Source organism: Dermacentor andersoni, chromosome 2, assembly GCF_023375885.2.
Source record: "Dermacentor andersoni chromosome 2, qqDerAnde1_hic_scaffold, whole genome shotgun sequence".
Lineage (NCBI taxonomy): Eukaryota > Metazoa > Arthropoda > Arachnida > Ixodida > Ixodidae > Dermacentor > Dermacentor andersoni.
The window spans coordinates 257,452,313-257,464,442 of record NC_092815.1 but is presented as its reverse complement, the minus strand read 5'-3'; the positions used below and the strand labels follow the sequence as shown (position 1 = coordinate 257,464,442).

Below are 12,130 nucleotides of genomic sequence, written 5' to 3'. Positions count from 1 at the left end.
GGTTGGTCCATTCGTGTTTCGGAGGGTGGGGCGGCATAGAGCTATGGGTGCAGGCCATTCGTGTTCGGAGGGGTGGAAGGGTGACGGGAGTGAGGCGCGCGGAGATGGCTGGAAAATGAGTGCGCGGCAGCTAGTGAAGCAGCGGCCCATCGTGCAGTGGCTCGCATTTCTCATTTCCTTTATTTTTTAGGGGTGTGCGAATGCGGAATAGTAAGTCTCGAATCAAATACTGAATCAAGAAAAAAAAGCCAGATATCGAATTGAATATTGAATAACAAAATTATTTAATAGACGCTTGAGCATTTACAAATTCTCATGAAAAAAAAAATTAGCTGATGTACATGAACTGGGATCAACTTTTCCCTCCGGACCATAACAATGTTGCAAGCTGTCGAAAACAACTTTTTGCTTGGTACACTCATTGCTGGAATGCCCATGTATTTCACGGCCATCTTGCACAGTCCTGGGAAGCGTTTCTTGCTGTTTCTTTCCAGAATGCTTGAGGGTCTTGGTGCTTAATGTAAGTGGGCTCTCGAACATACCGCTGAAACTCCTCGATGTTGGCTGTTTTGGAGGAGTGTGTTCTTTCTGATGACACTGCCAGCTTCTCACTGCTGTCCCAGATACTGCTCAAGTGCTCCTTGTGAGCTATACATGTTGACGCTTCAGTACAGTAACTTGATGCTTCTCCTGGAGAGTTCTGCTACTCAGTTCGTGCAAGCTCCAAGAGCCTTGTTTCCTGGAACATTTGAGCACAGCAGAGGTGCTTAAACCTTGGGTCAGAGGCGGTTGCCAACACATATTCCTTTTACTCGTCCTGCCCTGGAAACCTTGTCCTCATGCTTTTCAGCAAGATTCTTGCAAACTCTGAGCTGTCATCATCAGCTGCAACGCAGTCTTTCAGAACCATTTGTGTTCCACAAAAGAAATGGTACTACTGACGACAAAGTTGCATACTTCTGGCCACTAAGATCTTTGGTTGCCAATGTGTTTGGTTCAAGAACTTTGACGAGCCCAGCCACTGCTTTCCACTCGTGTGGTGTCAAGTCGGGCGCACTCGTCTCAGAGGTGGCAAGCTCTAAACAGACGGCTCCTTTCAGCTGAACAAGATGCGAAAGCATGTCATGCTCACTGTTCCATCTTGTTTCCACGTCTCGAACAAGTACCAAAACTGACAGCTATATCTGTTGCTGGCAATAATACTGTCTTGCCACAGCTTGGGCACTGTGTTTGTAATGACCAACAATTGTGCGACACTTCTTGAGAATGGCAGGAACTCCTGTTGTTTTTTCCCTGGCATCTTTTATAGCTAGTTGCAGTGTATGGCCCATACACTGCATTGGGATGCAAGAAATGCCCCTAAGGGCTGCATGGAAGTTTCATGCATTGTCCGTCACCACATAGATTGGCACATCCTGCAGTGGAAGCTCCCAGTTATCCATCATTGCTTGCAGGTGCTCCAGGATGTTGCAAGCAGCGTGGCTCCCGGTCACACTCCGGTTGTCCAATGCAAAGCTTCTCATCTCGAAGTTAGAGGTGTGGCAGGTGAGGATGATGTAATTGTGATTAGACCTTGATGTCCACAAGTCACTTGTAAACGAGATTGACTCTATGCCTTCCTGGAAGTTTGCATGCATTCTCTCCTTGACAACCGTGACTGTGTCTCTGTACAACTCCGGGATGATTGTCCTCGAAAATGTTGTCCGGCTGGGTATCTTGTACAACGGCTCCATGTGGTTCATCAGCTGTTTGAAACCTCGATTTTTGACACAGACGTAAGGCTGAAGGTCGACAGCCAGCATAAGGGCAATCCTGGTGGTTATCGCCGTTCTCTCGCGCTGCGATAGGCCCGACTCCAGCGCACTTTTGGTGAGTAGCTGTGCACCGCCTGATCTTCCTTGCTTCCCGCTGTCTCTCAAAAACACACTGTGCAAAGAAACATGCCTGTTCTCGAGATGGTTCGCAAGTGGCATCGTCGTACTCGATGGCGTTCCAAGTTTTGTTTCACAGCTTTTGCACGTTGCTTTTTGGGCCGAGTTTTTTATGAAATGTTTGCAAAAACGCTTTTCGTTTGTTCAGTCATGTCGCCCCCGACCGAGAGCAGGATCGTTCGATAGACATCGCAGATGAAATCTCTGAGCAGAACACATCGGCTTGGTTCCGATAACGAGGGCCTTGACGGTTTCGGATCGCCTGGCGAAACGGTGCCAACGGCCAACGACGCGGAGTGCGCATGGGAAACGGGGGACGAGAAACTGGCGCCACCTCTATCCCACTTGCAAAAGTAGGAGAGATATTTGTTGGCTCTGCAGCCGAGAGGTGGCACGACTGCTGCTCGCACCAGCCATGCAATGAAGCAACGCAGCATGCCGTGGCGCCCGTGGTGTGCAGTTTTGTGGTTCGCAATGATGCGCTTTCATCTTGTGCTCGGGAATTGCAGTCTCAGATTCCTCTCAAGCGTATCTGCAAGTTTTGCTTGTGAAGGAAATGACACATGGTGCAGCCTGTGCGAGCGGTGCAAACAAATGGTTGTTTCAGTTCAGTTTCACGGTTCGGCTCTGTCAAGATGAGAGTTCAATCTGTGTGCTATCAGGTTCGTGACATTCAAACTTTGTGTATTTAGAGTCTATGCGCTAGACCATAATGGAACAGTAGAACTGAAATGTGTTTCACATATTACTCGCCAAATAGGCTCGCCGAATATATTGAATACTTGAGTAACCGAACAGTTAACATTCGACTCGCGAATCAAACTATTCTAGAAGTTACAATTTGATTTGTATTCGTATATTCGAGTATACGCACACCCCAACTTTCTTTCTTTTTGAGGATTTCACATTTCACTACTTTCGGCTCGGGCACCCAGCAGCCAGGCTTCATCGCTATAACCAATAATGCAGCATCGGGGCATTGTAGCAAACAGGTCATCGAGATATGTCAGAGGATCTTCGTCAGCTCGATGGTGAGCAATCGCACCTTCGTCGGTTGCAGCTTTTAGTTTTCCGGATATGGGCCGACGGACCAGGCTGGGCCAGTATATTGTTGGCGCTGTAAAAAAGGGTAACGTCCAGGTTTCGGCGAACGGGAAGGACATTGGGAATTAAACTGGGTGGCTGCGATGTAGTCGACGATATCACGTGGCTGTTCACCTTGCTGTGGGTGTGGTGCATTGGCGGCGAACCCTCACAGTCCCAAGTCGCGGTATGGGCATCGGTGGTAGACATGGCCGGTTTCGCCGCAGTGGTAGCAGAGCGGGCGGTGGTCAAAGCGTGCCAAATGTGTCTTCCTCGGGTAGCTGCACTAGGCGACGGGTGGGCGTGCTGGTGGCGGAGGTGGTGGATGACGGAATTGCGGCGTCATGGGGTGCAGGCACGGAGGGGGAATCTGGGGGGCGACGGCGGCGTATGTCATAGCTTCTGGCTGGGGATGTGGCACTGGTGGTTGCATTTCAGTAACCCCACGTGATCGCTGAACCTCTTCTTTGAAGATGTTGGCGATTGAGGCCACTTGAGGCTGTGACCTTGGAAAGGGCTTCTGCAGTTCCTTGCAAGCGACCGCTCTGATGGACTCTCGCAGGTTGTTGCTGCTAAGTGCTTGAACATCGGTGTAGTTGGCAGTCAGTGTTAGGTGGTTACATTGCCTTGTCTGCATACCGAGCGTCTTCTCAATGTTTGAGGTCTTGGAAACAAATTCTGCGGCAGTCGTGGGCGGGTTGTGTATCAATCCGGCGAATAGTTGTGCTTTCACACCCTGCATCAAGAACCGAACTTTCTTTTCCTCAGACATGTTGGGGTCAGCGTGGCGGAAGAGGCGAGCCATCTCCTCTGTAAAGATCACAATGTTCTCGATCAGCAGCTGCATGCAGGTTTCCAGTAGAGCCTGGGCTTGCTTTTTGTGCAGGATGTTCGTGAACGTCTGCAGGAAGCCGTTGCGGAACAGGTCTTTAGTCAGGGTCGATTCCCGGTTCACAAACCATGTCCTGGCATCGTCTTCTAAGGTGAAGTACGCATGCCGCAGCTTGTCGTTGGAGTTCCAGTTGTTGAATTCAGCGACCCTTTTGTATGTTTCCAGCCAGTTTTCCAGGTTTTTAAATGATCCACAGAAGGCTGGTGGCTCCCTGGGCTGTTATAGCATGATGGGAGACGCTGGGTCTGCTATTGGGGTTGTAGACTTGGCCACAATCTTCTTGGTTGTCTCAGGTACAAGTCCATATTCCGGAAGCAGGTTTCGCAGCCTGTGGCTTGCTCGATGGTTAAGGATGGCATTGGCGTTGCATCATGGTCTGGGCTTGGATCACGGCTTGTCAGAGGTGTCGGGTAGATGAACCCAAAGCACTTCCACCAGATGTCACACGCTGGCGATGGCCAAGAACACAGTAGCAAAACTGTAAATGGGAAAACTAACTTTTTATTGGGCGAACCCGTGGCCAGGAAACCAGGTTACACTGAAAGCACAATGACAGGAGCAAACACAGTCGGCGATCAATGAAAATCTGATCTCTCAGCTCAAGTGTGTCAGCCCTCATCTGTAAAACAAAAATGTCACCGTTTCCTTTTTTTGTAATGAATAAACTTGATTTGATTTGATTTTACATAAGTCACCTGAGGTTCCAGAGTAACTGCTGGTGGCCGTGGGTCTTCCAGTAAGTACTACACTATTCTTTTTGCGCAGCGACAACAGAGAACAGACAGAACCATCTATAACATTAGAGAAACTTCCGATACGTGCATGTGTGTCCTGCACTGCGATAACGTTTCCTAACATTTGTTAGGCAGTGAACAGCAGGCACGAGAAAAAGATAAACAAGCACATGTGTCAATGTTGCGACTATGTGACCCAGCTGCTGTGCTTGCCTGCCAGTTGAAGGGCAGCATTCTTAGGTTCACGCTTAGATGCAGTTCATAAAATGTGCGGCCAAGTAATTTGGGAGGCCTTTATGTCTGAAGAATAGACTGAATTATGAGGGTCGCTGTAATGGAAAACTACAAATTAATTGCCTTCCACAACAGCTGGAATGTGGCCACTGTGGCCGACATTCGCTACCGTGACCCTGAGCTCTCCCAAGTGCCAGAATGCAGTGAACTGCATCAGCAGGTGGAGTCATTCGAGAAGAGTTTATCGTCTACTGTACATCTCTGGTTTCTCTTATTTGGCTGCGTTTCTCAACCAGTGTTCCATCAGTTCACATTGTGCAGCGTAGCAGCTGTGCAGCTCGTGGCCCTTGGAAACCGAGGAGAAAAGTGCAGCTGTGAACAAGCTGTCATTTGCTGCAGGTGCTTAAGCTGTTTCAACAAATACATGCGTGATCGAAGTAGACTTCTCTTAATTAGACTTTTTGGTTAATTTGATCCGAATTAAAGGTCCTGGCCAGTGCCCAAACATTTCTATGGGCTCAAACCTCCATTATTTCAATCTCAATATTGACCTTCGCCGGATAATTCGAACTTGACTGGTCAGTTTCGCCGCAATACAGCCGTGTTATGCAGTGAGGTATGCAAAGAATGGAAAGGGGCCACTGTCATGGGGCACAGTACGCATTCCCTAAATATACAGCTGCGCATGCACCATCTCTGGTCACAGTACGAGCATCTAGACTAGGCTAATAAGCATACTGGCAGCCATTCAGAGCACGTTTTCTATATAGAAGTCAAGTTATACAGTACGGTCTACTCTTAGTAAAGGGTACACCAATTTAGTATGCCAGCACTTACACCTCAGCTGCAGTATATGAAGGTGTGGAAAATTTTTCTTTATCAGTAGAATTTCTGTTGAATAGAATCAAGTGTTTTTTTTCTCTGAAACTAATGATATGTGATGTTCTATTGTACTGAATACCAATGAGGTTCTCAGTTTAATAGTGGACCTGTGTTTTGCATCAATGTTTTATTTATTCCATGAAAAGCTTTTCTTTCCAGTTTTGAAAGCACAGAAGGGCTAAACCGACATTACGGCAGTTGGATTATCTAAGGCCAATCTGCGTGACAGACGAAAGGACTGCACATCACGTGACTCAATCACCACTCCACTTGTAGCTGGCGCCAACAGTAAAGAGAAGGCACTGTCTGCACTGTTTCTTGTAAGGTTCGGTACGATTTGCAACCAATAGAAGAATCTGAAATCTGGAGGGTCACGGCAAGTGCACTCACCCGTCAAGGTAGCCCCTGTCAAGAAGGTGCCATTCTGCGAAGTGCGCGGCGTTCGGGCACTCTTGAGCACGTTTCTCACATTGGGCTGATGGGGGGGGGGGGGTGAGCACTCGCAGTTCGCTACCACGTCAGCTGGGCCTGCCTGTCCATGGTGCGCTTCTTTTGTGCCGCAAACTAAATGAAACGCTCACTTGGGCGGCTTCGCGCACGAGGAGCTCTGCGGTATACCTAGTATCCGAGTATTCGCACACCTGCAGTTATAACGAACTAATTGTAGTACACCTGCAACTTTATTACAGCAAGGTTTAATCGTATTCCAGTTTGTGGGTAATACCGAAACACAAGATGTGGACGGCAGTCACAGTTTTTGTGGTGACATCTGGCAATATTCTCAACCGCAAAGTGTCAGAAAAGTTTTTGTGCTGCCACGACTGTTTTCATAGAAGAAAAAGAAACGCCACTGTGCGTTAACACTTTTGTTTTTGCCAGTGCCTTCCAGCAGCTAACTAGCACATAACCTGTAGATGTAATAAGTGGTTTTGTACACTCTGGTCTAACTCAGCGTCACAAGGCAGCTGTACAAACATGTTGAAACATTGTATGGTTGTTGCAAATTGGCGCCACGCATGCTCTAGGCGCCTGTTTTGTCAGGAAGACCAAGGCAGTGCTGCTGTGCCTCACCAATGATGTTCCGGCCGTACTTGATGAGCAGATGCTCGACAGCCCCACCACAGAGCTCGATGCAGCGCGACACAAGTGCAGTGGGGCCAGCGAGACGTGCGTGGACGTGCTGCTGTAGGGTTGGTGCTGCTGAGCCAAGGCCCACGGCGCGCCGCACTCTCTTGGAGCCCTGGTCAAACAGGAGGCCCAGGTGCGCAGCCGGGTTGCGCAAGGCACGTCGCAGCTCCCGCAGGTGCCCACCCGCGTACTGCAGCCCTGCACACGCACGTTTGGGATTCACGGATGCAGCCAAATATTTTCGACAAAATAACACTTACTGCCGTCATTATACCAGCTTGTTGCATCTAAGATTTCTACGAGATCGGTGCTGTCATGAGACCTCAAGGTAGCATTCAATGGTCAGTTAAATGACTAGGATGCAAAAGAGGCTCTTCTCAAAAGGGCAGTCCTTTCGTGCTTCAAGAAATACTAGTTCTCTCAGAGAGCGTACTCGTATAATTAAGTGGTGCTTTAGTAGTTCATCAACAATAAGCACCCTGTGGTCAGACGCCATACGCATGCCTCACCAAGGTACAAAGAAGGCACCTTATCATAACACTGCCCGCTATGGTCTACTGGTGCTTTTTTAGATGCAATTTATGCAGCAACTTGCATGATGCTGTCTTCTCACTCCAGCTTGCCTCTCTACTGAAACAAGCAGCCTTGTTTCACGTAAGAGACGTAAGAAATGTTTGTCACTCTTTGGAACTAGCCTCTCACAAAGAACACTGTTTAGCATGTGGATCAAGGACAAAAACTCAAAATGCAAACTTAGTTTCAAGGTAGAATAATGCCTCCAAAAGCCACACTGCTCTTAATTATGACGTAATAGTGCTGCGAAAGCCCGCAAGGTGGAGAGAAGCAATTAAGGGAAAATGAGACATCCACCCAATCACAGCAATAGCTACAAAGGAAACCCATACGGGTTCCTCGAAAGAAAAGCCTCACAGCTTAAGTAAAATTCGTCCTGGTCCGGTACTCGAACCTGGGACCAACGTCTTTCCGGGGCAGCTGCTCTACCATCTGAGTTAACCAGGCGGTTAGCACATGGCAGGGCAAAGTTGAATTTGTTAACAACTCGAAGCAAAGGTTCGAGTTGTTCGAATTGTTCCTACTGTAATGAAGAAAAAGAGCACAAGAACAAGGCCAGCCAGATCGTCTGTTCCATGCCTGCAGGGCAACCAGTGGGCCAGCTGGATCGCCAGTGAATAGCACGAGTGTGAGCCATTCGGGCAACCAGCTGTTCCTGCTCTGTGTCACCTGCCTTCTCGGTTACAAACAGATGCTACCATCTGAACTGTTGAGTACACCCCATTACAATTGGGGGAAGGTGCGGAGTATTCAAGAACATCTACACCCTGGAACTCCGGCCTCAGACTTTGCCTCCCGTCATGGCCAACTCTCCCCAGCTGACGTCACCGCCACCCTCCATTGCCTGCTGTCCCGCAATGCCATCCAGCGGTTTTCAGCAGTACGAATGAACAGGACGTCAATGACTGGTTGTCTACCTACAAACGGGTGAGCTTGCACAATCGATGGGATGATACCGCCAAGTTAAATGCCGTCATCTTCTACCTTGTGGGAGTGGCTCACCTGTGGTTTAAAAATCACGAAGCCAACTTTCAGTCCTGGTCCACGTTCTAGACCAGTTTCGCTGCAGTTTTCAGTCACCCCGCCATCCACAAATTGCACACCAAGAAGCTGTTACGAGAGCGAGTGCAACAACCCGGTGAAACATTCACCTGTTATATCGAAGAGGTTCTCGACCTATGCAAACGTGTGGATGCTTCTACGCCCGAAAGTGACAAATTGAAGCACATATTGAAGGGCATCGCCGATGAGATTTTCCAAAAGGTTGATCGCCAAGAATCTGTGCACCGTAGCAGAGCTCATAAACTTGTGCCAAAGCTACGACGAGTTGAGGAAGCAGCGCGAGTTGACCAGGTGCCCCTCAGTGGCTGACAAGGCCCTCTGTTCCATGACAGCCTTCTCTGATCGCTCCTCCTTGCTCACACAAATCAAAGCTTTCGTGCGGGAGGAAGCTGCACGTCAGCTTTCTCTGCTACCCTTCGCTTAGCTACAGCAGCCGCTGCCGTAACAGCCTCCTACACAGCTCGCTCCTACGCTCCGGCGGGTTATTGAAGACCAAGTTGCTGAGGCTCCACCAATGCAGCATCAGCAGTACCCTGCCGCCGCGCCACTTACTTACGCATCCGTCGCCACGCAGACCCCTCGTCCACCACTCGTTGCGCTACATCCTCGGCTGCCACCACCCGTTCATAGTCCCGTTCATCGACCTGCTCCTGCCTTTACTAATCCTTGGCGCACGCAAGACAACAGGCCCATATGTTATGCCTGCGGTATTCCCGGCCATGTTGCACGACTCTGCCGCCGCCGCATGCTGCACTCTGATGAGTTTGTGCAGTCGCCTCCCTACACCAACGTGCAGCCTTTCCACGACACTTATTTTAGTCGGCAGTCGAACAGGCCACCAGCCGAGCGCCCGGTCCTTACACGTCATTCACCTTCCCCGCGTCGCCGCTCGTTGTCCCCCATGCGTCGGTGCCCTTCACCCACGCAAGAGGAAAACTAAACGCCGTAGTTCAGGAGGCAGGAACTGCGTCGCCATCGATCTGTACAAGTCCTCCATTGTCGCCTTCGAATGTTGTCGACCTAAGCGTTGACGGCGTCCCTAACGCTGCGCTAAATGATAGTGGAGCAGCCGTGTCTGTCCTAAACAAACACCTCTCTCGCGCTTTACGAAAAGTTACAACGCCCCTTTCTGGGTTTTCTCTTCGCACAGCAAGCGCCCAGCCAGTTCAGCCTTCAGCGGCATGCACAGCTAGAGTTGTTATTCAGGGCGCTCTCTATATTGTGGAGTTTGTGGTTCTGCAGTCCTGTTCTGATGACGTGATACTTGGGTGGGACTTTTTTCGTGAAATAACACCGTCATCGATTGTGCACGTGCTGAAGTCTAATTATTGCCTCTGTGGGACGTGCCCCTCTTCGGCGCCACTTCTCTTCCCGCTAAGCTAGTTCTTCGGGAAGACATCGCCATACTGCCGTACTCGTCTGACGTTGTTCCTGTCTTCTGTGGTGCTGTCTCTGAAGGCGCTGTCCTCTTCACTCCTTCGGAACTCTTCACAACTCGCAAAGACGTTCCCCTTCCTTTCGCAACACTTGACATTGCAGCCGGTTTCAGCGCCACCGTTGTCTGCAATCTGCTTCCTACAGCCCTGATGGCTCTTTGCGGTGAAGCACTTGGCCATGTTCAGCCTCTTGATGACATGTTTATAACCGACGTGCCGGATGTTTCGTATGCAGAGCTCACTGACTTCTGTGCACTTTCCACTTCTGCTCCGTCATCACTCGACTTATTCCCACCTTTCATTGTGGATGACCTTACTTCTGAGCAGCGGTCCCAGCTTCTTCACCTGCTTGCCCAGTTCCGCTCTTCTTTTGATGTCGCTCAGCCTACTCTGGGTTGCACGTCAACCGTCAGCCACCACATCGACACTGGCTCCAACGCGCCATTGCGGCAGAGCCCGTACCGCGTATCCGCCAAGGAGCGTCAGGTGATCAGTGAGCACGTGGACGACATGCTTCAGCGGGGCGTTATTCGACCTTCCAATAACCCGTGGGCTTCATCGGTGGTTCTCGTCACAAAAAAAAGATGGTTCCATTCGGTTCTGCGTCGATTATCATCGTCTTTATAAGATAACGCGAAAAGACATCTACCCTCTACCGCGCATTGACGACGCTGTGGACAGCTTGCAAGGCGCTGAATTCTTCTCTTCGTTGGATTTACACTCGGGCTACTGGCAGGTCCCGATGTCAGCAGTTGATCGCCCTAAAACTGCATCCATTACTCCAGATGGTTTATACGAATTTAATGTGATGCCATTTGGTCTATGCAATGCGCATGCTACGTTTGAACGTATGATGGACAATATCTTGCGCGGCCTAAAATGGAGCACGTGTTTGTGCTACCTCAACGACATTGTTGTGTTCGCCCCTGATTTCAGCACGCATCTTTTTAACCTTAGGCAAGTGTTGACATCCTTGACCAACACAGGCCTGCAACTTAACCTGAAAAAGTGCCAGTTCGCTGCGCGCAAGCTCATGATTCTAGGTCACGTCGTATTGTCACAGCCTAGTAGGAGACTGGAAAGCCGGTGTCGAGGATGTGTAAAAGCACTTTATGAGAACAGTCAACGCGACGTCGTTGTCTCTGTTTTTCTACTTGCGCACTACTTCAGCGTCGTTCTCATCGCCTGGCACATACCCGCGGCGACCATATAGGATGTGGCATTTGCCCCTTCTTTGGAAAAAAGGCATCGTCCCGATGCACTAATCTCCTAAGGCTGTGCACAGACGGTGCAAAGTTGAGGTCATGAGGAAAAGTATGGCTTCATACGAAGCACGTGCACAACCTCGGGCAGATCTGCAGGCGTTTGGAGCAGTTATGACTGTCGGGGACAACTTCATAATTCACATCACTGATGTGGCACAGAACTGTGTACGGGCCGAAGTATCTTCGCAGGGGCTTCTCAGACAGCCTCCGCCAACGAATAGGAGTCCAAACCCACACCTGGTCACCGACGTTGTACGTGACGGGTCAGTGTCGAAGATTGTAGTGTGTGGGGAGCACACGCGCCCATCTTCCCTCGCACCGTCGCGTCGAGAGCCGGCATAGACAGGGGAGAGGCGCACTATGCCCTCTCCTGATTCTCCCTCGCGACGCGCGCGTGCCCTTCCTCCCCGACTTGCGTGTAGGTAGCTGACGGGTGAGGAGGACATTCCCCTCGCCCAGGTAAAAAGGTACAAAACAGCGCGACCGGGGGAGACCCTCTCTCTCTGAGGCCGGACCCCTAACTTGCCGGACTGGAGTACCTGCCGCAACCCGTGAGTGACCACGTTGCCTGACTATCCCGGGCAACGAGGCCAGCCTATTTATTATTATTACAGAGAGGACGTCCCTCTGCCAGTGTTGTTTATTGCCGGTAGCAATAAACGTTCTTACAGTTGACGCCGCTGGTTGCCTTATTCGTTCGAACCCGACGTAGCCGCGATTCCCACGCTACGGGTTGGGGAGTAACACAAAGCGACTGCGTGGGGCTAGATCCAGAGCTCGCCTTCAGCCCTAGCCGCACGCACAGTGGAAACCCCACATTTGGCGCTACCAACGTGGATTGAATTCGGCAACACGGCTAGTCTTTGGGTGTGTGTTGGCGCTAGGACTACCCACGTTTCAGCAAACAAGG

General features: G+C 50.2%; 1 protein-coding gene across 1 annotated transcript in view; it reads right to left on the bottom strand.

Moving 5' to 3' along the window:
- Positions 1-12,130, bottom strand: part of LOC126539741 (very long-chain specific acyl-CoA dehydrogenase, mitochondrial-like) — a 250,060-nt gene that overhangs the window by 14,260 nt on the left and 223,670 nt on the right. Inside the window, exon 11 of the mRNA XM_050186588.3 lies at positions 6,828-7,082. Coding sequence (XP_050042545.1) covers positions 6,828-7,082 — 255 coding nt within the window. The remainder of the gene's footprint in view (positions 1-6,827; positions 7,083-12,130) is intronic.